Source organism: Takifugu flavidus, chromosome 17 (assembly GCF_003711565.1).
Source record: "Takifugu flavidus isolate HTHZ2018 chromosome 17, ASM371156v2, whole genome shotgun sequence".
In the NCBI taxonomy this organism is placed as follows: domain Eukaryota; kingdom Metazoa; phylum Chordata; class Actinopteri; order Tetraodontiformes; family Tetraodontidae; genus Takifugu; species Takifugu flavidus.
The window spans coordinates 3,196,870-3,221,101 of NC_079536.1; the positions used below are offsets into that span (position 1 = coordinate 3,196,870).

The 24,232-nt window shown below is 48.8% G+C and overlaps 3 protein-coding genes across 4 annotated transcripts; 1 reads left to right on the forward strand and 2 right to left on the reverse strand.

The window, feature by feature from the left end:
- Window positions 1-453: 453 nt before the first annotated feature.
- On the forward strand, window positions 454-14,304 carry si:dkey-192l18.9 (F-box/LRR-repeat protein 7). Its single transcript, XM_057013274.1, has 4 exons — window positions 454-850; window positions 3,588-3,677; window positions 11,851-12,471; window positions 13,133-14,304. Exons 1-4 carry the CDS (start codon window positions 814-816, stop codon window positions 13,867-13,869), a joined length of 1,485 nt encoding a protein of 494 aa, XP_056869254.1. The 5' UTR covers window positions 454-813; the 3' UTR covers window positions 13,870-14,304.
- A 473-nt stretch (window positions 14,305-14,777) lies between these two features.
- Window positions 14,778-18,239, reverse strand: LOC130513953 (TNFAIP3-interacting protein 3-like). Of its 2 annotated transcripts, none has more exons than XM_057013276.1 (9): window positions 17,674-18,239; window positions 17,160-17,234; window positions 16,843-16,902; window positions 16,699-16,764; window positions 16,047-16,166; window positions 15,861-15,968; window positions 15,710-15,778; window positions 15,334-15,459; window positions 14,778-15,256 (listed from the first exon to the last, which is right to left on the reverse strand). In XM_057013276.1, exons 1-9 carry the CDS (start codon window positions 17,752-17,754, stop codon window positions 15,140-15,142), a joined length of 822 nt encoding a protein of 273 aa, XP_056869256.1. In that variant the 5' UTR covers window positions 17,755-18,239; the 3' UTR covers window positions 14,778-15,139. The 2 variants fall into 2 exon arrangements, with proteins under 2 accessions (XP_056869256.1, XP_056869255.1); XM_057013275.1 differs by having other exon boundaries at window positions 17,100-17,234; window positions 17,674-18,215.
- Window positions 18,240-20,870: 2,631 nt separating this feature from the next.
- LOC130514097 (ADP-ribosyl cyclase/cyclic ADP-ribose hydrolase 1-like) lies at window positions 20,871-24,069 on the reverse strand. Its single transcript, XM_057013460.1, has 8 exons — window positions 23,788-24,069; window positions 23,401-23,527; window positions 23,170-23,305; window positions 22,731-22,813; window positions 21,628-21,701; window positions 21,468-21,554; window positions 21,295-21,378; window positions 20,871-21,222 (listed from the first exon to the last, which is right to left on the reverse strand). Exons 1-8 carry the CDS (start codon window positions 23,928-23,930, stop codon window positions 21,168-21,170), a joined length of 789 nt encoding a protein of 262 aa, XP_056869440.1. The 5' UTR covers window positions 23,931-24,069; the 3' UTR covers window positions 20,871-21,167.
- Window positions 24,070-24,232: the final 163 nt, after the last annotated feature.

A 24,232-nucleotide genomic window follows, 5' to 3' on the forward strand; every position in this document is an offset into this window, starting at 1 on the left:
AAACGTTCCAGCATGTGCTGCTAAACCTGCTTTCAGCGCCTCTTTGATGGAGCTCATGTGTCTTTAAGTGTCTGGACGCCTTCAGGTTCTTGCAGAAATGTTCAAGCTTGATGCAAACACTCGCAGGGAAAATACAAACTTTTGAACTACATCGACTTTAAATCGCATGGGGAGGCATCACTAGTTGTTTCCATGGTCCTGCTCGTGGTTTCTTCCTGTTAAAAGGCCGTTTCTTCTGCCTGTTGCACGATTCTCTGGCTTTTCCTCGATTGTAACAGATGCTTGATAAATAAATTAAAAAAAGAGTATCCCCACAATGACAGTAACATTAAGCCTAATTTCTATTTCTAATGGCGGTATGAGGATTTGGGGGGCGGCTGGTCGGGCTTTGTTTTGAATTTTGGAGGTTTCCTCTCTGGTCTGCGGTCTCTTTAAATCCAGAACCTGGTCCGAGAGCCGCCGCCGCTGCGCCCTGTCGAACTTCCCCGGCCCACACTGGCCCCGACGACCAGCTGCTCGCCCTTCACGCCACTAAAACTGCTGCTCCAAACTCCTCCGAGCGGGATTTTCGGCCCTTTTTCTGCGTGTTTGTGCGTGTGAGCGCCGGGCCGGCTGGGTGGGGGAGACCCAGACAATCTGCACCGCTGGAGGCTGGAGTCCGGAGCTCGGGCGTGCGCTCCTCAACATCTGGATTAACTATTTGGAGTCGGAGCTAACGGGCCGAGCTTTCTTCATGGAAACGGACCTTTTCCTGCGGAATTTAACTCCTTTTGATGAAAGCGAGCCCCGCGCGTAGATTATGTATTCTTTAAAATGGGTGCGAACAATGGAAAACTGTATGGAAGCGAGGGTAAGTGGCTTTTTAGAACACTTTTAAACGACTAATATTTGAACTCTGCTCGGAGGGAGGAGGTTTTTTTTTCTCCGTCTGGTCCCCCTCTGTCGTCAAATGTCCCTCATTTAAAGCCCAAATCATCGGAGGGTTTTAAAAATGCCAGTTTCCTTGACTTTGAGCTAGCTCCAAATTAGCATTATAACTGTAAATCTTTCATTATGGACGCCAACCTTCTCATGCCTGCGTGGAATTATGTGCTCAGTTATCCCTCTGTGAGATTTGGAATGCACCTAAACAGAGATAAAAACAGAAAGTCGCCTTTAAAAATCGATTTTAGACTTATTTCTGGCGTCCAGCATCTGTATCTTTATACATCTATGAGAGAGTGACGCCTGGTGGTCAGATTTTAACCCTTAAATGATTCAAATCAACAGATAACTGCTCCCTTAAATCATTCGGTGCTATTTTTATAGTTATATCCCTTCATATGCGATGAATACCAGCCATACAGGAAGGTTAAATGACATATAGTCGTAAATAACATCCATCAAACACAGAATCACTCAATTTATGACAGATTTAGGGGTGTATTTTAACAGATTTAGCACAAATAAGTCAAAGGATACAATACTGGGACGTTCTTAACTTCCAGAGGGTCACTTTTGTCCTGAACCTGCTATTGTTTGACCATTTTTACATCCATTAATCAAACGTGACGCTGAGCCACATCAGGACAATGATACAGGAAGCGCTGATCCGGCCTCTGGAGGGAATCTCGCCATGTCCAACCAATGCTCCAGACAACTCAAGGTCCTAGCCCTGGTTAAAACCAGTTCCCAGTAGTGTTGCATCCTGCTGGGGGAACCACCGCCATGCTGGGGGCAGGAGGAAGTTTACCCCCAAACAATGCTTGGAGAGGGTACTTCCAGGTCAGATAACATCCAGATGAAGCCCAGCAGGATGCCGGGCTGCAGGATCATCTGTTCTACCCACTTCCACTGTCAGTGGCGTGAGGGATCGGTGCGCGACCCTCGTGTAAACAGACGCAGGCTGAAAGCAGCCTCCCTTCAGATGCTTCATGGAGGCTGACACATGAAACGTTCTAATTATCTGATCTCTATTGAATCATCTGAGGCTGATGTTGTCTTGGGGTGGAGTCGAAGATGTGTCCCTTCACAGCAGAGGTTCTGGTCTTAACCCGCCTCCGTATCGATGCTTTAGCGGCGTGCAGCTAGCATTAAACATGTCGTAGTATCAGCCCTTTTCCCGACTGTGGGATCAAGACTCCTTATTACATCTGTCTCTGGAGCGACGGTGTTTGTATAAATAACATTCCAATCTGCTCTCTTCCCAAGTCAATAACGGCAGGGAAAAGATTGGAACTTGTGATGTTAAAAATAACAAATGGACCAGCTCCACCTCGGATTCCAGCCCGCCGAGCAGATCGTATCACAGAGTCCTCCCTGAGACGTGTCAGCTCTTTATTCAGCCCTGTAGACCACGTTTAAACTTCGGGACGTGCCGTCATCAAACCCGCCTCCATCTGACCTCCTCCTGATCAGAACCATTGACAGAAACAGAACACATTATTTGACCGCACTAGAACCTCAGGAGTCGTATTAAGCTAACAAATTACAGCACAGGAACAATCAAAGTGGGTTATTCTAATGCTGTTGATTGGCCCACCAGAAAACATGCAAGATCCTCAAGATGGTAGTAAATCTAGAAGATCCAGTCCAATATCAGCAATATATCTCAAATCAAACATGTCTTTCTGATCACATATGTCTCTTTGGGGCCCCTCTCAATGACCCCTTTCAATGGACAGATGGCAAATGCTTGAAATATTTTGAGTTACAGGCCCAAATGTGCGTACTCGATCCTGATTTCCAGTAAAGAATCCTTGTAAAACAGGCTTGGATTCCTTCAGAATCATATTGAATCGTTGCTGCTTTTGATGTTCATGGACTACATGAACATCAAAGCAGTTTCAGATGAAAGCAGAGCTGCAGTTTCTAGATTTTGACCTCTAAATTAGGAAGTAAAGAGGTCTAATTCCTCTGGGATTACTATCGCTGATGTTTGAAGCATCAAACATTTGACTATTTATTCAGTTTTTGCACAGCATATTTCTTCCCTGCGTCACGGCCGATGGCGTCCAGCGCCCGTATCCGGTTACTAGTGTAGGACTCTGCAGTCGCTCCGTCCACATCTGTCCTCAAAGGGCGACTCGGCGATGAAATACACGGTGGTCGCGGGTCCATCCGGGTGGCCGGAGCGCTTTCGGAAAAGTTGTTTTCCCAGCAAAGCAGCGGATTGAGCGGACGCCGTGTAGCGGGAAGAGAATGCCGATATGAAAGAGGCTTCGGGGGATGGGTTTTCCCTCTGGACACGTGCATCTCAGCGCCCCCCATGAGATCACTTTTGGGGACGGGAGGACCAGATGTGCTCGGTGATGTCACCATAACATCATCGTGGTGCAGGAGCCGCATCAGTTTATGTGCACAAGTTCGTCTCGCAGGTGCACGGGGACCTACTCCCAGGCACGTTTAGGTGGCCCTGACTGGGCCGGCGTCGTTAGCCTGAGGACAGCCACATTTATGACCTGAGATGCCACAAACAGGCAGTCCGGGGCCGCCTCCACGCCCGCGGTGGCGGCGGCGCCGGCCGCTGGCGACACCCTTACATGGCCGCAGATCTCTGTAAAGACGTCTTAAATATAAACCTGCTTTCCTTCCCGCTCCCCCTGCAGGTAAAGGCAGCTCCAGCATCTCCTCTGACATAAGTTCAAGCACAGATCACACACCAACCAGAGCTCCAAAGAATGTGGCTACCAGCGAAGGTAAGGCATCTGGTGCTCATTACCCACAGTCCCCTCCTCTTCCCCCCCCTTCCCACCCTTCCCTCTCTTCCCTCCACATCTTCTCTCTGCCTATTTTTGGAGAGAGACCTGCGTGTTCCGGGGATAACCCTAAATTGAAAACAAACCCGCGGCCCGGCATCAGGATCCACAAACCCAAAGCATTTCTGGGCTCTTTGTTTGAGAAGAGAGGGAGGGGAAAACACCCACTTCTGGTTTGTCATTGTGGAAGAATGCTTATCTAAACTGTGGCGGTATCAGGCTCAGAGCGTTGCTAGGGAGGGAGGGAAGGAGGTGCGTGTGTTGTTGGAGGTGCCAGAGCTTCACCTTCCGCTCCTTCCAGCCTCCCAAACCTCCTTCTCCCAGACCATCCATCACCCCCCCCCCAGAACCTCCTGCATGTGTCAGGAGTATGAATCGTATGTTCCTCCTAATGGTACAGAAATACTCTGCAGCTGACAGATGCCGTTGATCTCCTGTCAACAGCCGTCTCTTCCATTTTTAGCAATCTGTCAATTCCTGCTAGCTTAAACGGCGGCTAAGTGCTAGCGTCCATCTCCAGGGTCTTTTAAATGTGCTAAATCTTGTACTCCCCAAGAATGTGACTTGTTTTCCATCACTTTCTTGAACCGGAGAATATTCAAATCAGTCCAGCTTTATTTATGTAGTGTCTGTTATGGTCTCTAGGAGCTTTAGAGAAACCCAGAGCAAGATCCCCAAAACCTCCCTTTAACAGGGAGAAACCCTGAGTAGGACCAGGCTCATGTCGGGGGCCATGCTGGTGGGTAAAAGAGGGGGGGGGATAGAAGCAGAACAGACACATAAACCATACATGCAGGTACAGTAACGATACAGAACATCCTGAACGACAGTGGAGTGGATCAGTGGGGTCAGAGGTCAGCAGGTCAGGGGTCGCGTCGCCACCTCTGACAGGAAGTGGTGGGTCTCCCCGAGCTTCTACCCAGGAAGAATTAAAAAAATTCTGTTTATTCAACCACTGAGCCCCGGCCCGATGGGAGAGTCACCAGAACACTGCGGGGGGGCAGGGTGCGAGGAGGGGGGTGGGGGGTGGGGGCACACGTGACACATACTCGATATCGGACCTTCGACAACTGTTTAACAGTCACGGGAGGTTTAAGAGTGTCGACCCGGATAATGAATCAGCCACGCGGTTCAGCTCTGATGGAGGTGCTGACACGGTTGGGTCGGTCCATTAAGGGGCCGGAAGAAAAAAGGGTAATTGTCTTTAAAGTACCCCTGAGAACGAACCTGAATGGGCAGGAACACGAGGAGGACGTGCCCAGAAGCTCCTCGCCCATATCTCTCCTGTGTTATGACTGAGGTTATTATTACTCTCCTCCACGCTAAGTGGGTGTAATTACACAGTGTGGAACCACTGAGGCCACAGACCCCCCCCCCCCCCACACACACACACATATGTTCTGCAGTGGCAGATCACGCCATCGTCCGGCCCACTAAGCTAATCAGGAAGTAGTCTGGGCTGCTTCCACCGCCACACACTGGGAGCATTCATATCACCGACCAACTGGATCCTGTGTGACGTCGCTGCCACATTAATAACGTTAGCTTAACTGGATCAGCTCCCCCACGACATGGACCAAACGTGGCGTACGCGGGACGCAGCTCCTCGCTGGTTATTATTGGGACGGTTGCGTTATCATTGGGACGGTTGCGTTATTATTGGGACGGTTCCGTTGTTATTGGGACGGTTGCGTTATTATTGGGACGGTTGCGTTATTATTAAGGCGGTTGCGTTATTATTGAGACGGTTGCGTTATTATTGGGACGGTTGCGTTATTATTGGGACGGTTGCGTTATTATTGAGACGGTTGCGTTATTATTAAGGCGGTTGCGTTATTATTGGGACGGTTGCGTTATTATCGAGGCAGTTGCGTTATTATTGAGACGGTTGCGTTATTATTGAGACGGTTGCGTTATTATTGGGACGGTTGCGTTATTATCAAGGCGGTTGCGTTATTGAGACGGTTGCGTTATTACTGAGGCGGTTGCGTTATTATCGGGACGGTTGCGTTATTATTGGGACGGTTGCGTTGTTATTGGGACGGTTGCGTGTTATTAAGACGGTTGCGTTATTATTGAGACGGTTGCGTTATTATTGAGACGGTTGCGTGTTATTAAGACGGTTGCGTTATTATTGGGACGGTTGCGTTATTATTAAGGCGGTTGTGTTATTATTGAGGCGGTTGCGTGTTATTGGGCGGGATGAACCCAAACACGTGCTGGGATCGGCGGCATTAATCACTTGTCTCCTCAGTTGTGGTGTAACTTGACCGTACAGCGGCATTAAAAACCGCCGCAGCATTTTTGCGATGAAAGCGCGAGCAGATGTTGGGAATAACAGTAGCCGGACTCCTAAGCGCGGCTGAAGACAAATTCCGCCGATTCTGACTGCGATTTGTGCGATTCTGCGGAAGGAATGTGCAGATAAACGCTGGCGAGGCGTCAGAATTCGTCAGAATTCCACTCTGGCTCTGTAAGGTTGCGCTGCTAAACGTCTCGCAACGTCTCCGGAGGCTTCACGCCGTTTGAAACCCATGAAGTCAAGTGCTTAATTCATGGTCCGGCTCATCTTCCAGCGGGCTCCAGCCAGCCGTTCTCCTGATTCTGGCAGGTCCCGGAGACCCGTCGCTGTTTTCATTTATCATCTGCTTGCTGTGGTCTGACCCAGTTCGGCTGCTTATTAAGTGCAGACTGGGAGGCACAGGGCAGCCAGCCACTGAGCAGTAAATCCTTCCTGTGGGATGAAACTCAGTATCTCTCAGCAGGGGTTACGCCTCGACCCCGTCTGAGCCTCCGGGGTTTGCTTTGGCCCGGCCCGGACTCGGCGTACCTCTGGAATGCGATCCCGGACTCTACAGGAGCGGCACTAACGGCGCCCTGAGACGTTCCGTCTCTGCGTCGCAGCTCCAACGGGCCAGTTGGATCCCACAACCTGCCGCCGCCGATGTAACAGACCCGTGTGGGCGTCGGTTCCGTCAGAGCCGGCGTTCTTTGCGGTCCGGTCCTTCGGCCTTTTATGATGGCAGCGGGCGAACAGGGAACGGTGGGAACGAGGAGCATGCCGACTTCCTTTCTGACGGACCAAACAAACTGTGATAAGAGTCGGGAACGTCTCTGCTCAGCCTCAGCAGACGCAGTGTAAATACTTCCCGTCCTGAATATATATGTTTTCCAGGATCTCTGAGTGATTTATGCTTTTTTTTTTTTCCTGGAGATGTTTTCACTGTGCAAGGAGCTAATGTTAGCATTAGACCACACACCATCAGGCCTAATATGGTTCCACCAGGAGCGCCCAAGAACTTTTCTCTTCCTGTGATATTTTGCATGTACAGATAGCTCCATAACAGCGATTAGCATAATGGCATGTTGGATGCTAGGCTAATTCAGGCTAATTGCACCATCTTTTTTTTTTGGCTTGATTAAAGTAATGGGACCCTTTGGGGCCTTTCTCCTCTGACTGATGTGGTGACGGAGTGTATAGTTTAACTGAATTTGTTCCTATTCAGAGAGCCTGTTCTGTTGTGGTCAGAACCAGACCCTGCTGCAGGTCTAACCGCACCCAGCTGATGATGTCACAGCGCTCATGCATGTGCGCGTCACTTTGATTGAAGTGGATTAGTCTGCATTCCTTCTTTTTTCTGCTAGCGCGCGGCTAATGCTAGCCCAAAAGAAAGCTCCGCTTCTCTGCAACGACTGGCGTCAAGTTTGGACGCAGACCGGGCTGACCGGGCCCAGGTCAGCTGTGCAGTCTAAACACTCCCCTAGAAAGCTTCTGTCTCCAACATGTTCATATTTTCACTCTCCAAAAGGCAACAAATCCCTCACACTCCATCTGTAAACCAACCCAAACGGAGACCCATTTACTCCTGTTTACACAGGCAGATATATCGCGTTACACTGATATTTCTTGAGGATGAGAAAGGCCGCGAATGTGCAGTAAATGTCACTCTCCCGCAGCTGTGGCTGCGGCGTATCTTTAAAAAAACCAAACAAGCGGGGACAAATCGCGACACGGCGCCTCAAACGCGTCCCTCTGAGAGGCCCGACCGTCTGTGCTGCGTTTACGCGGCGCCTCCAGCTGTGTTGGAAGTCCTCAGACATCAATTTAGACAAAGAAGCATCTGTTCTTGGGAGCGTTGGGCGTCTGATTGACCCTGTAAGTGTCCAAAACCTGAACCCAGATTGGTTAAAATCCTACAAAACTCAGGAGGGGAAGCAGAACCCTCCTCCCCGGCCTGTTGTCCTGAAGGCTGGATCACATTCTGCAGCCTCCACCACGGGTGCGTGTTTGACAGCAGTTGGGAGAGGCGCCACCTGGCTGGGACCCTGGCCTGCTTCCTGTAAGAGTTTAGCCCGCGAGGGATGATTTTACAGCGCCACACCTGGGCCTACTGCGTCCATATGGGTCGGGGTTAGCCCAACCCTCTCCAAACTGACACATCATCCCCTCTCCAGACTGCGGTTTGGGTCATGACGTCAGCTCTGAAGCAGCAGCGGCAGGAACGAGCCTTTGACGGATGAGTCCGTCCGTGTTTTGGTACACGAAGAACAGCAAAATTACTTTGCGGTCCAGCATTCCCCCCGCTTTCATAGGGAGGAAGGAGATCTTAGAGGTTTCCATGGGTGGAGAAACCGTTCCATCTTCGGTTTTTGAGCCGTTTGGATCCTGGAAGTGGATCACAGGAACGTTTAGAGTCCAGGCAGCCATTAAAAAAGTGAGATTTCAGAACCGCAGGGCAGATATTAAAGGAGGCATGTGAAAAATGTCAACAGCTGTAGCTTAGCATTGTGTAGCTAAGGTGGTTCTGGCTATTTCTGACACTCGAGATGATTATTGGATGGTCTGAGTCAGTAAATTAAAAGTAAAACCTCATTGAGAAGGAACAATCGGACGTCAGAGCCCAAACAGGAAGGCGGGAATTGTTTCAAGCTAAATTTGATCATTTAAACTCTTTTTGTGCTAGCTGCACTAGCTACACCTCTCTGTGGGTTCAGCCCTGTGAGAGTACCTAGCTAGCCTGCTGGGTAATCCCACGTGAGCGTCCCTGCACCTGAACGACCTGTCACGCCGCCACCAAGAGAGACAGAGGACCTAAGCGTTCTGCAAAATGTGACATCTTGAATTCCACTCAAGATTTGGCGGCGAACTGAACCGTCGGCCGCGGCTGCACGCTCGGCGGCCTTTTATTGTCTTTGAGACGTGGCGGAGGAGGACGTGTAAAGTGAAAGGCGGCAGAAAACAAGGAGACATTTGTGGAAATATCAGCGCGGCGAAGCCGCTCGCACCGTGTGAGAAGGCTGTGGTTCCTGGCACGTGATTGGCTGAACAGAAACAGCTCCAGTCCAGGGTTGGGGCAGCTGCAGGGGGGTTGTAGGGCGGTTTCCTGCCCAAGTGGAAGAGTCCTTTGTCTCCAGTGACGTAGGACCTTCCTGTAATGAAGGTTTCTCTGATAGTTTTGGCCGCTCCGCTCTTCACACTAATATCAACTTCCACAAATTCATCAAAAACAGATTGTTTTCGTATTATTGGGACGGATATTAGAGCAAATGAATCCAAACTGCTGGTTAACGCTGCGATTCAGCGTTTCCTGCTGTGCGAGGACCACGAGGAAGCTCCTGAAGGATGGTGATCCATTAGTGATCCATTAGTGATCAACTCCTAATGTTCAATAGTCGCGTCTCTTTGCTTCGGAGCGGTACCTGATGCCAGAGGACGCCTGCGTGCGCACCTGAGCTGCGGCTCCGCGGAAGCATTTAGGAAGTGTTTCAGCAGAAACGCCGTTAACTCAAGCAGCTGCTGCGTCCTGTTTTATATTTCGGTCCGACTGCAGCACCGTCATTAACAGGACAAATACCGAGCAGCTGTAGAAGCGCTCGCGGCGGCGGCGGCGGCGGCGCAGATGGTAGAGAAGTCAGCCCGCTTCAGGAAATCAAAGGAGAAACGGTGGAACATCTGGCTCGAGGCTCGCGCTTTCGGAGCGCGCCCGCGCCCGCGGCCACAGCGAGGCGCGCTTGGCTCCGTTCATTCGCCGCTAATCGCCGACTCTGCGCAGCAGGAAGTGATTAAAGACCAGCTCGCACATCTGGAGCCAGACTCCAAAGAGGGCAATCAATCGAAGTGATCGCCGACGAGATGAGAGTAATAAAGTTTGGATGGCGAAAAAACGGATTCCGCTGGATGAATCGGGGCTTCGGGATCACGTCTGAGACCCTGAGCATGCGTGGCTAATGCTAATGCTAGTACTGCTTCCTGCAAAGTCTGACAGGTGTTTTTCACCTGTTTCTGACAAAAGAACCCATTAAAGTGGGTGATTAGACAAGAATACATACAAATCACATGGAAAATGTCCACTAGGCAGGTTTTTTATGGAATTGTGGCATCACGTGCTTCATTTTTAGGTGTGCGGATGCATGTTTACAGAGCAAATGTGATCTAGATTTGAAGGAGCGTTTCTGTCCCTCGCTGGGCTGCAGAAGTGCGGCCTTTTCTGATGCCTGGCAGAGTTTTTTCCATTTATATTTTTACACGCCACAGCTCTTTTTTAAAGCGTCTGGTCCTCACACACGCACGCACGGAGCTTCAAAACCATCTGCTTGTTTCACAAAAACAGGGAAGTGACACACAGTTGGAAACCATCATGGTTTCCAGGAGCGACCGTTGAATATTCTGGCCCGTGCTGGATCCAACACTGGGAGTTCGGATCCTGGTCTCGGCTGGACGACAAATGAACGGATGGAAGTCTGACAGAGGGAGCAGGAAGGGCTGGACCAGTGTAACCAGTGCGCCGTGACCTGGATGAGTTCTGGAAGAGACAGAAACGTCTGATTCATCCCCCAAAACATCTGGAGCCACATTTACTGAGAGAACGGAGCTGTTGGAAACATGCTGGTTTCCACTTGTTTGTCTAGTTCAAGTGCTCGGTATTAGCGCAGGAATCCGGCAATATTTGCAGCGGACTGGAATCGGTGCGGATCCTGCGCAGCACTGTTGTGGTGTTTACACAGGTGGGCGAAATCTGAAGGAGACGGGGTGTTTAAATCCATGGAATAAAGCTAAAGAGCGCAGGGCGGACCACCCAACGGAAGGTCAACTGGATCCCAGTGAAAGATCCAACAAACTGAGATAACTGAGCCTTTAAGGGCGCAAATGGTGGAAAATGGTGGAAGATCTGGGCTCAGCTGCCCGTAGCAGGCCGCCGGTTAGCAGTCGGAGAGGGACATTGGCTAACAGCTAGCGTAGCAACCGAAACTTGATAAGGAGACAGAGACTGCGGCAGCTTTCCGTGATCCTGGAGTAAAAACTCAGATGTCAGTGAGTCCAAACGCTCCAGTGGATCCGACTGTGTGTGTGTGTGTGTTGGACGGGAACAGGCTTCATACTGCCTGTTGAGGGTATTGATGAAACGTTCTGTCTGGCTAATCCCAATAACGGGCCGTGATTCATCACGATTAACCGGATTCAGTTTGACCTCGTTTGTAGATTCGCATTAGAAGATCCAGTGACGGTGAAAAACCTTCCACGGGCGACTTATTCCCAGATTTTCCTTCATCTCTGTTTTGAAAGATGATATTCCCTCATATTTTGGCCGACATCTGGAAGTGACATCATCCTCTTGACTCCTGACCAGCGATCGTTATCACGAGGAGACCACGATAGCGTCGGGGACGAGCGTCCCCGTGCGGCGGGTCGCGGTCCACCGGGACGTTATCCTGACTGTGAGTCACACGAGAGGAATGTCCCGGCTAACGGGTGGACAAAAATGCGTTCTCACTGCGATGGCGGCTCAGAAACCGCTGAGGAAACAAACGAGCGGAGGGTGCTGAGTCACCGTTTCAGGTCGGAGGTTGATCCGCCTGATTCGCCTGGTTCTGCTTCTGTCAAGCTGCTTTTCATTAAAAGTCCGGGCGTGTCGAATCAATAAAGGCGGGAGGGTTTAGCGGCGCGACCTGGCCGGCAGTCATCAATAAAGGACAACTGATATTTAATATCTGAGGTATTTTCACACACGTCGGATGTTTTACCGGCTAATGGCTGACTGGTTCCAGCCTGTCGCGTCGGATTTAATGTTCCCTCACACTGATCCGCTGGTTTTCTTGTGGTCCGGCTCTCCAGGTTTAGACTCCAGCACTCGGACCCTCAGCACCCCCAGCCCCGGTCTCATTCTGCCGTCCAAGTCCTCCTCTCTGTCCTCGCCTGCCCTCTCCAGTAACGGCCATGAGACCAACTCCTCTTCCTCCTCTTCGGCGCCCCCTGACACCGTCGCCGTGGTCCACCCTCAGCCCGGCGCCCACACGCGCTCCCGCCAGTCCAAAGCGCACCACCACCACCCCCCCATCGACGTCCTCCCTGACCACACCCTGCTGCAGATCCTCTCCCACCTCCCGACCAATCAGCTGTGCCGCTGCGCCAGAGTCTGCCGCCGCTGGTACAACCTGGCCTGGGACCCCAGGCTGTGGGCCACCATCCGGCTGACGGGGGAGCTGCTCCACGTGGACCGGGCCATCAGGGTCCTGACCCACCGGCTGTGTCAGGACACGCCCAACGTGTGCCTGACCCTGGAGACCGTGATGGTGAACGGCTGCAAGCGGCTCACGGACCGAGCGCTGTACGTGTTGGCGCAGTGCTGCCCGGAACTGCGCCGCCTGGAGGTGGCCGGCTGCTACAACATCTCCAACGAGGCCGTGTTTGAGGTGGTGTCCCGCTGCCCCAACCTGGAACACCTCAACCTGTCAGGTAAAAAAGGAACGGCCAGCAGATTTAACTGGCACTAGCTTCCATTTGCTTCCACTTCGGTCATCCGCCTTCCTACTAGATTTTAGGACCTTTGTTAATGTGGATTTTTCCACATCTCATATTCTTCCTTGCTCACACGTGCGACTTTCCCTCAGAGAAGCGCTCATCTCGTTCCATGTCTGTCGTTCCTAGTCAGGCTGGTAAAATCGTTAGCGGAGCAGCAGAAGCTCTGCCAACCTCTGCCCGAGAAGAAAGACTCTCTTTAGCTGCGAGCAGAGGTGACCTCAGCAGCAGAGGAGAGCGGTCTGCTGCTTTCATTAAGGAAGCGACACCAATAACAGTGACTTGGACACGAGTGCCGTAGCGGGGCGGCGTCCATGTTATTAGCGCTGGCATATAAGCTCTTTGTTGCCAGCAGAGCCTCTTTAAAAACCCTGCGGCTTTTGTTTAAGTGCAAAATAACAAAATCGACTCAAAAGACATCAGCCTTTAATTTCCGTTTCCATGACAACTCACCACAAATTTGGCTCTCGGCTGGATGTTTTGACTTTAAACTGGTCCAACCCCAGTTGATAGAGAGCGATAGAGATGGCGTTGCTCTGGCTCCCTCTGGTGGACACCGGCAGTAATTCAGATAATCACCACCTCCTTCTTCTTCCAGGCTGCTCCAAGGTGACGTGCATCAGCCTCACCCAGGAAGCGTCTCTCCAGCTCTCCCCTCTACACGGCCAGCAGATTTCCATTCACTTCCTGGACATGACGGATTGTTTCTCCCTCGAGGACGAGGGCTTGCGGACTATCGCCTCCCACTGCCCCCGCCTGACACACCTGTACTTGCGGCGCTGCACCAGACTGACGGACGAGGCCCTGCGCCATCTGGCCCACCACTGCCCCTCCATCAAGGAGCTGAGCCTCAGCGACTGCCGCCTGGTCGGGGATTTCGGGCTGCGCGAGGTCGCCCGTCTCGAGGGCTGCCTGCGCTACCTGAGCGTGGCCCACTGCACCCGCATCACCGACGTGGGCGTCCGCTACGTGGCGCGCTACTGCCCGAGGCTGCGCTACTTGAACGCGAGGGGTTGCGAGGGACTGACGGACCACGGGCTGAGCCACTTGGCCAGGAGCTGCCCCAAACTGAAGTCCCTGGACGTGGGCAAGTGCCCGCTGGTGTCGGATAGCGGTCTGGAGCAGCTGGCCATGTACTGCCAGGGCTTGAGACGGGTGAGCCTGCGGGCCTGCGAGAGCGTGACGGGGAGGGGGCTGAAAGCTCTGGCGGCCAACTGCTGCGAGCTGCAGCTGCTGAACGTGCAGGACTGCGAGGTGTCACCGGAGGCGCTGCGGTTCGTGCGACGCCACTGCCGGCGCTGCATCATCGAGCACACCAACCCCGCCTTCTACTGAAGCGGGAAGAGGACGTTCCGGCGTGCAATCCCGACCACAGATCCTTTAAAAATGCTTCCTCAGAATGTATTTAACGTATTTATCTACAAAAAAAGGAGCGCAGTATTCATCTATTCCAGTCACATCGCAGGATCATCTATTTATATACAGCAGATCACACATCAACCCATGAAGAATGTAGCAAAAAACCCACAACCACCGATGATTTTCTGATATTTTCTTTTTTTTTATTGCGTGCAAATGCACTTTATGCAATTATGCTGACAATCATTTGACCTGAGCTCAAAGATGCTGATGGTTTATCAACCGGTTCGCTGTAAAATAGCTGAAATTAGCCTGAACTGTTCTTTTTTTTTTACTGCCAATGGATGATCGTACCAAACAAGGACACGTCGCTGCTACCACTGTGCCAATAAAGTTCTTCAAAATTCCCAACTGGGAGCGTCTTCGCAGCGTTCCGCTCTGACCGGTCTGTCCTGGCTTTTATTGCAACTTGGTCACGCGGGACGACCGTCCCACCACGGCGACCACAAACCACCTGATGAATGTTCACGTGCTGATTCCAGGCTTCAGCCTGTGGTTGATCAGGAACTGAGACAAACTCCATCAACTGTGTGCCTTCGTGTGTGTGAGGTGTTAGCATGCTAACACAACAAACGGAACATGAGTGACTGTCCTCCAGGACCTTTGACAGCTTGTTTAGATATAGAATGTGCTGCAAATCCAAAAGAATTGTTAATTTTGAGCTGTAACTGCCAGAAAATGTCATAACCAGGCTGCTGCTGGTCTTCTGTTAGGTGAATTATAGTTTCTTAAAATTCCAGTAATGTAAAAATCACACCACAGGTGGACTCCCCACTGGCGTTTTTGGCCATCGTGGTCAATAAAAAAGTCGCTTCAAGCTGAAATCAGCAATATAACACTGTATTTTTTATTTTATTTACAATACACATGCAAGCTAATTCAATCAATCATAACTACTATCCATATTTGCTTTTCCAACAAGCAGTTCAGTCCAAAATCCACTTGCGTTCTGTCGTTTTGACATCAGTCTGTCACTAGAGGTCACTGTTGTCCCTGAGAATACACCCCCCCCCCCCTTAAAGCTATAACCTGAAAAGTCCATGATTTTTGTAAAAAGGTAATTGTGTCTATAGTGTTATTTGGCATCACGATGTAAAGTGGCGTCCGCTGTCCGCTTGTTTCTAGACTAAATTTTTGTTCCAGTTGTCCTCAGAACCTTCCACCCTGTCATAATCTAGCTTTGATGTCAGTGATGCGTAAAGTTCAATGCACGCGTGGGTCTGTGCGTAGGTTGCTCCGTTGGGTTCCGAGATCTGCCATGATTTCTGCACCTGCAGTCAACAATGGGTTTGGTGGGCGGAGCCTGTAGAACAGGAAACAGCTGTGTTGAAAGCTTTGATCTTCTCAGAAAACATAAAGCATTCATAAGTGGAAGTAGACCTGAGGCTTGAGGGCTCGAAGCTCATAACAGACTTTTCTGTACTTCTCTTCGAGGTCCAGGTACCTTCCGTGGAGCTTCTCCCTGTCGCTCCGCTCCTTCAGGAAGTCCTCCCTGTAGACCTCGGCCTACAAACGGACAGCAAAGAAACATGATGTAACAGTTCAAAGGGGATCAGGGTGTGAAATTACCCCCTTTTAGAGGGAAATATTTCTGGAGCTTGGCTAGCAACCTCGTACAAAAAAGTTAGCTTTCAACTAACCCAGGCTCATCGTGTAGTCTAAAAATAGAAATGTGATTGGACAAAAACCCCGACTAGATATCTGGTACTGGTTGTAAGTACTAATTAGGAAGGGTATGAGGACGACTGGGTCTCACCTGATGTTTCCAGACATCCTGTAGCGACGCACGTCTAACGTCGTCGGACCCAAGCACGACCTGAAGCGCCTGAACCAGCGTAGAACAAGAGACGGCTTTAGATGTCACTGAACCCTCAGACAAGTCTGACCCGTCCTGAAAGTCCACTCACCTCATTCAGTCTCCTGATCTCCTGCATCTGATGCTGCCCTCTCCTGGTCAGAAAGCTGTTCTGCCCCCGTAACTCCGCTGCTTCGTCTCCAGAGCGGCTAACTTCAGCCTGCGTGGGTTATTTTGGAGCATTAATATTGAAGAGGACTGAGACTATCTGGACTTGGATCATCGTCTCTTGAATCACCTTGGCGCTGTCCTCGTCTTGGACCTTCTTCCCAAATGTGATGTTCTTTTCTCCTTCTTCGCACCTGTTGTCTTCAGTGTGAGAGAAGTCCCCCTGAAGTATGCTCCTCAATTCTCGGACCTGTCCCGGAACAACAGAGATGTTAAATGGTTTTCCAACAGCGGCGGACTCAGGGTGTCTGAGGATCAGGGGCCGAGGGGCCGAGGACCCAAGGGGGGCATCATATTTAGCTCATCAGAAGGAACAGCTCCAAAAAACTAGTACTTGGCAGGTCATCCTAGAGGTCATGTTTCAGCTGAAGGAGAAGGAATACCCCAAAGGCCATATTTTTCCAGACACTGCTCGGTCACCCAGAGGCCATGGCATTGGATTTCCCCCACAAAGGGCACTTTATCAGGGAGGTGACTATTGATGGGGCATTCAAATAATAAATAAAATAATAATAAAAATGAATAAACCCTCAGGGTATCTGGGAGGACACTGTTAGGTCACCTAGAGGGCACATCAAACTATTTCTCCCTCAAAATGCACTTTATCAAGGTTTATCCACTGAGACGATCCTTATCATGACCTATAAACCCTCTGGGTATCCAAGAGGGCACTTTGACAGCCTGAGGGCCCTCAGCAGAACTGTGGTTCTTTCTAGCTGTACCTTCTTGCTGTAGAACTGCTTCATGGTCCGGTACTCTCTGGCCCATTTCTCATTAATGAGAAGAAGCTGAGAAAAAGAGACGAAAGCGTTGAGACCCAAAACATTTGGAAGCGAATCCCAACATTTTTTCTGATGTTCGCTCACCTCTTTCTTCTGCTCCTCCAAGATGAGAATCTGAGCTGCGAGTGTGGTGTCACTGTCTGCCTGAATAAATTAAGAAAAAAAAGATATTTAAAGGGAAGTATGGAAATGTGGAAGGTGGGAATTATGCAACTGGATCCGTTAACTTCCTTTTTACGCATTTTGGGATTTTTTTTTAGTCTATGATGTTTCCAGTAACAAACACGCTCATTTCCTGGTGGCCTATGAAACGTATCTTCCAGGTTTGCGTAAGTTCGCACCTGAGTGTCTGTGCTGCGGCTCTGGAGGCGATGAGCAGCGGCTCCCTCTAGCATGCTAACCTCGTGTCTGTCCACCTTTGGGAGCGATGGATAAAGCCTGCAGGAGCGCTTCCTGTCCACAGACACAGCTTCAGCCTGGAAACCCACAGAAGTAGAGAAAATACCAGATGATACCATAAGCAACAAGTGACAGATCATTAAAACATTGTGGATAGTGATTATATATGAAAATGTGATCATAAACAACACAAGTCACATTGGTTGTGATATTTCTGCAGTTTCTGACAAACAGTTGCAATGAAATTTCCAATCGGTCGATTCAAAAATGATTGTAATCACCTGCATATCAAAATACCACCATAAAGTATGTTTACTTCTGCACAATTCAGAGGTTTGTCATTAACTGCCATTTTAATTGGCCAAATACGTCTGTAGCTATTAGCATTACATTCTAATATAAATACATTTTATACTTAAATGTATATATTTTTTTTTTAAATCACACACTTATTTACAAGAAATTCAACATATGTGCACGATTTCAGTGTTAAACTGTAGCAGAACTTGTTCTCACCGAACTCTTCACGTCCTCCATCCTTTCGCTTCGGTTCTGGCTCGTGTTGGACCCGCTCCGCGCGCCATTTATACCCGCCATCCCCACTGACGTGTAAAAACCAGCGTTGTCCAATCAGCGGAAGGGATTCCCTCCTCGCGACCGCATCAATGGAAAGGAAAGTACAAAAGTTCGATCAGCGGCGCGAGCGGTAAATAGTGACACGAGCGATGACTCAGAAATAAAAATCTCTACACTGCAAGAAATGTCCTGACCTGCAAAGTCAACGGGTCGCCACGAAAGCAGGTTAAAATATAGACTTTAGTCTTCAAAAATGATGCTAGTAATGAGTAGCGAAGTAACTAACCTAACCCTAACCCAACATGTGATATATATGTAGCCTAAATAATTCCCTCTGACCTGAATAAATGCAGAGACTTTATAATTAAATAGTGGGAAAATAAGATGCATGATTATCTGTATTAACCTTTACTTTAATACGTTTTTTTTTTAAATGAAGCCGGTAAAAATGAAACACAAACGTCGCATTTTAACATTTGTGTTTCATTTTTAACCAGGTAGTTAAACCTCTACAAAAGTCAACAAACTAATGAATAAATTCTAACAAAGGTTATATTTAGAAAAAGCCCTTACTTAACTCCAGCTTTATTTAATTTTGCTGATTAACAGGAAGTCGGCAGTAAGTGTCAGATATGTTCATGTTATCTCAGACGTTTCCTGTCTTGTTTTTGTTTGTTTGTTTGTGGGATTTTTTTTTTTAGCACTGTGCGGTCACGTGGCCTTGACGAAAGTCGTGCGCTCGTGAATGCAGGGAACGGCGTGGAAACCGGAAACGAGTGTCGAGATGAAACTATACAGAAGAAAAGCCGAAAAGTTGCCATGTCGAAGTTGTTCTCAAAAGCGTTGAGTCACTGCTTCAGGGAAGGGGTTAGTGGTGTGTGTGTGTGTGTGTGTGTGGTGTGTGTGTGTGTGGGAGGGGGGGGGGGGGGGGGATGTTAAGAAACCTAATAATACCCACAACTCCCACTGTAGCCTACGCACATTAATTTACGGTAGCTGGCGGCAGCTGCTCAGGAGGAGGCCTCACACACCACAGGGCCACCAGACGTGAGGCTGAGGCCTATAAACAGGCCCTCATCAGGGGCCACCACTCAGGGGCACCTGGTGCCATCAGGTACATGCTACACACCTGAGGAAACACCGTGGCAACCAAGAAAAGACTGGTTGAAGCAGGAGAGAAAGGCAGCAGACACACACATCGCCATTAACCATCCAGTTACACTTGTTTTGTTATAATGGTGTGTAATACTTTATTTAGGAGGTGGTGTTTAACGGGTCGGCCATTTTGATTTCAGCCCTGATAACAGCAATAAGGCCAACTATACCTGTTCAACTGTTACCCCAGAGAGGTAAGAGCGTTGAGGGTCTTTTGGAAGAGATTATTTTAAAGATGTGTTAAAGGCAGCCTTTAAAAGGCATATAGTTTATGTTGCCCCTGAAAATGTTGTTTATCATTGTGTTATAGGCCTATGTTAAATAAATCTGTAACAAGCTAGACAATTAAAATAAATTAAACTAACCTAAATACAAGCCTATAGAATCTTTGCATTGCATTTCGAAATGCTGTTTTGTTCCCCCCCCCAAATGTCAACATGTTTTAGATGTTTTTGGAGAAAATGTGTATGATGTTTTCTTTTACTGGAAGTGTAAGTGTTTCCTGATACTAGTAGTTTCTGTTTACGTGTGTGTGTGTGTGTGTGTGCGTGTGTGTGGGGGTTCTAAGTGCGTCCACATCAGCCAGCTACACGCTGAAACCCAGGAAGGAAATACTGTTGAATGTCGTTAAACCAACTGGCATCTGCAGTGACGTGCATCCAATATAATTTTATATTTCCCCCTTGTGAATTGGAACTTCAGCAAAACGTTTTCAGCATCTTAGGGCGGCTATTTTGGATTTAAAATGGGTGTAACTTGTTTTTTATCTCCCCGTCAGATGGAGGAGTTTGTCAGGCGAAAGTGGGTCTGATCACAATGCTGCGTTTCGTTGATTAAGTTAACAGTCAACGGCGGACTTGCTCCACTTTGGTCACCATTTGCAAAGCTAATGAGTCAGTAACACAGCAGAGCAGGTTGCATGAACACACTGATGCTTCCTGATCATCTTTTATTATTATTTAAGAAAATAAGGAAAATTGAGTCAGTCTGAGCAGTAAAATGTATCATTGGACAATAAAAGAGGAAAAAAAATGCTTAAAATAATGCTCGCAACACATCAAGCTGCAGCTAGCACAGTGTTAGCGTCAATCTTCAGGAAACAGGAAGCACATTCATGCACATGGTGGTTGTTAAAACGAAACCTGAAAAAGCTGCCACTTCTGTTATGAACAGGCCACCTGCGGTGAATTCCAACACAACCATTTCTGAGATTTAAAAAAAAAAATGGTTTAGCAAAGTTGGTGCTTTTCCATTTTTTGCCGCCCTCCTTACCGCACCAGGACAGATGGTCCAAAAACTTGATCCCAAAATGTTTCCTCCACTGTCGTTTCTTATTAAAGATCGAAAGCAAAGATGGTTCCAGCTTTATTTGGATTCAGCAGTGATGAAATGACTGCATACAGTGTGCACGTTCCCCATTAGCCTGTGTGTTTGTTTACCTGCAGGAACTTTGCAAGAAAACCCGTCTAATTTGGAGCGCGATACAGCCGATCCGCAGCCCCATTCAGGCCATTAATTTGGACAGTATTCAGTCCTCTAGTTTACCTTGCGGAGCACTGACAACCTGACATAAACTTGTTTAGAGACCACCAGGCGAGGGCGACGAGCACCAGAACCGCGATTTTAAGGCAGAGCTTTATCCGAATCCTCCGTGGACCACCCCCGTTGATCCGCACTATTTATATCGCGCGGCTCCCGTGACGTAAGCACCCTCCGCCGTCGAGCCTCCAATGCTGATAAAACCACGTGGGTCTGTTTCGGCGAACAACAAACGACTAAATAAAGACTAGTCTCTCGTTTTTTTTAGATTGTCAGGTGAGACACTAACGTGGTTCTGATCACAATCCCGTGATCCGTTAGTCCAGTTTGCCCCTCAAAACACCGGCTGAGGACCTCTGACACAGATTTAGCTAGTGTTCGCTAAAGCTAAAACTCTGAATATGAACAGGAGCAAATGCAGCACACAGATGTTTCAAAGCTGATTTCACACATTTCAGAATTTTATTATTAAAAAAAAAAATGAAGGCAGGTAATGGTAGGACCGTAATCACCCTGACACAAACAGGTCAGATATCAGTCCTTTATTATTATGCACCCCTGCTGGTATCTGACCTGTTTGTGTCAGGGTGATTACGGTCCCAACAGTCTAAATTTATGAAACACATCACATTTACAACCCGGTAATGCAACCCTGAAAAAGTACTTTAGCTAGCTTCGGACACGTGCACCCCAATGGTGCAGCACGTCCAATATGGCTGTATTGGTGCTGGAGCAGGACTTCACCAGCAGTTCGTGCAGGAGATGTCGTTGGATCCACATTCATTAATGCGAGTTCTGCAGAGAGACACGAGACAGTCAGAACAGTGGGCTGGGGAACGGCTCCTCTGAAGCTGCCCGTATACTTACTCGCTCACTTCCTTGCATTCGTAGCCGATTTTACGATCCAGTTTCTGCCTTAATTCATTTAAAGACTCGTTTGAGCAGTTGGACCTGAGCAGACCCAGAGCAGAACTTCAGGTTCTGGACATTTACATGGCAACAACCTCAAACTGGTGACAGGAGAGAACCTAGAACCTTACACGGGTGTTGTCGCTGTGACAAGGACGACGGTCAACTTCTTGACCTTGGCGGAGTTCAACTTCAGAACCTCGACGCTCCCAAAAACACTGAAAACAACAGGACACATGTCAGAAAACACCATCTCCACCCATAAACTCGGAAGGTAGCGGAGGGACTGACCTCGATGTGTCAAAGGGGGTGGCGATGGATCCGTTCAGCATCACCGTGGCGTCACCACAGGCAGCCTCTGCAAACTGTACACAGATGAGGCCTTGAGAATTTTAGAGGAAACCATCCGTCTGCCTTCACCATGAGAAACATTTAAACAACCGAACGGCCCCATTTTGAGATGATCTTTTCACGCCTGGTTAGTTAATCATGCCTTTGCATCTCCATCTTTAGCAACAGATGTGAACAACTGTATTACTACCCACATGCAGGTGTTTATAAGCCTCACACGGTGTGTCGTACATGTTCTAGTACTTCCGCACCACACCAGAAGGGAGGGTCTAGATCAGGGGTGGGCAAACATTTTGATGCGTGGGCCACAATGGGTTCTAACATTTGACAAAGGGGCCGGACCAGGAGCAGATGGATGGATGGAGTGCTTTGGTAACCTCACCTCATTGGAGAAAAAATACACATCTTGGGATATGGAGAAAACATGTGCTTTAATTTCAAATGAAAATGAAGAGAAGCATTACAACAAAATATCTGACTTTGGAATGAGTCTTAAAACACTTAAAATCAAATGAATAAAATGTGCCTTTTAAAAAAAAATTAATAACCATTTCTATTTTAAAGCACTGAAAGTTCTGTTATCCTTCAGGATATCACCATCACTCTCCTCCTGACTGTCTTTTTTCTAGTGGGAAAACACCAGAATTGCAGTGAAAATTTAACATTAACAAGGTTTATTCATTTAATTTTTCAAGTTTGGCGGGCCGGATTAAAACGTTTAACGGGCCGGTGTGGCCCCCGGGCCTTAGTTTGCCCATGCCTGGTCTAGATAGCCCTGGGAGCATGAGCTAATTTCTGTTATATAGAATCATCCTCAAGTATTCCTTATTCACCCCCTCATTTGTTCAACTTTGTCCCTCCATCCGTGGGTTGCTGCAGCTCGCTCAGGAGAGCACCATGTGACTCCATGGCGACCGGCACAAAGCCTCATTGAGGACCCAGACCAAGAGACCATTTTAGCATTCAGCCAGGATTTGTTTTGACTCTCGAGCACTGGAAACATTGTCAAATTGTTTTTATAAAATCACCAATCCTTCACTTACTTTAGTTGATCCTTGAGTCCAGAAGGAGCGAACCGGGTTGTTTTTGCAGGCATTCCAGTCAGGGCAGCCGCTGGTGAACGTTTCTAGGTGACATCAGCAGATCAGCGTCACGTCAAAGGGATATAAATAAAATAAAACATTTCGAGTTGGGATAAAGCCTCAGCCTAATGTAATCACTCAGACTCTGCACTTGTCAAAAATTCCCTGATGCCAAATCAGTTAGTTAATATTAACAATTAAAGTCATATTCGTGCACAGCGCCAGCTCTCTACACAAACAGGCAGCCGGTTCAAAGGACTCAGGCTCTGATGTGCCGATAAATGAGTCAAGTTAGAACTCGTCCTGTAAGTGCACCACAGCATCCTTCTGCTGTGTTACACATGTTAATAGCAGCTGAGAAACCTTCTGGTTTGGCTAATAATGAAGTTCTTGGTCTTACCATTGCTGCCCTCTTTTCCACACCAGATTAGGTTGTCCAACACCGACCCCAGCAGGGTGTCCTCCATCGTAACAAAACACTTGGTGTTCTCATTGTAGGCATGGACCACATCCTTCGTTTTGCTCCAGAACATGGCCTAAACACCCCGTCAAAAAGAAAGGTTATATTTTGCCATGAGCGATCTGAGAGCTGCCACAGGTGGGTAACAGACAGGTGACGAATCGAGGTTACCTTGCCGCATGTCATTGTGATGGGGGCCACCTGAAACAGGGGATTGTAGGCATCTGTGGGAATTTTACAGGGGTCCCGCCCCACATACGCTTGCTCAAACGTGCTCCATATTGTTTCACAGTCGCTCCTGCAGGAATAAAAGATCTTCCTTATCTTTAAGACCCCGTTAACAGCTCCCACTGGAACTTCTTTCCATATTTTTAAGTTTGTCTACAGACTTATACTCAACACTCAATTGTGTAACTACTAAAACTGCTTGTTTGAGTATATTTAAACCATGCAGCGCTCACATTAAACAGTCCACCTGCAGAAAGCTCAGAATAAAAGGCCTCTTGTGTGATTTTCTGCAGGTCTGCGGTGCATTCTGTGATCCCAGTCTTGACTTACCCTTTGTACTGGTGACACCTGGCGATAAAAGTCTCTTTAAACGTCTGTTGGGGTGGTTTCCGACTGAGTGTCACTCCCAACGTGATCGCGACCACCAGCACCAGCAGCAGCACCACAGCCGCGATGCAGACCCCTCGCTTCATCCCTCTCTTCTGCCGACTCACTCCGGAAGTCCGCCTCGGCTGCTGCTAAGACGCAGTCCGCCTTCTGTCACCCGAGCGCTCGCGCACGCTGTCTTATATGCGGCACCCCCCGCCGTGACGTCACTGCCCCAACGCTCCCGCCGCTCGCGCTGCGCTCCTCGGGCGTTACGTTAGACGGGACAGTCGGACCATTAACCGTGTGACATTTAAGTGAAACTAAAGTTAATAAGATTACTGGAATCACGCTGCACTCTTGGTTGCAACAGAGTGGCGAGAACCTTTCGGGCTCTTTAGTTACTTAT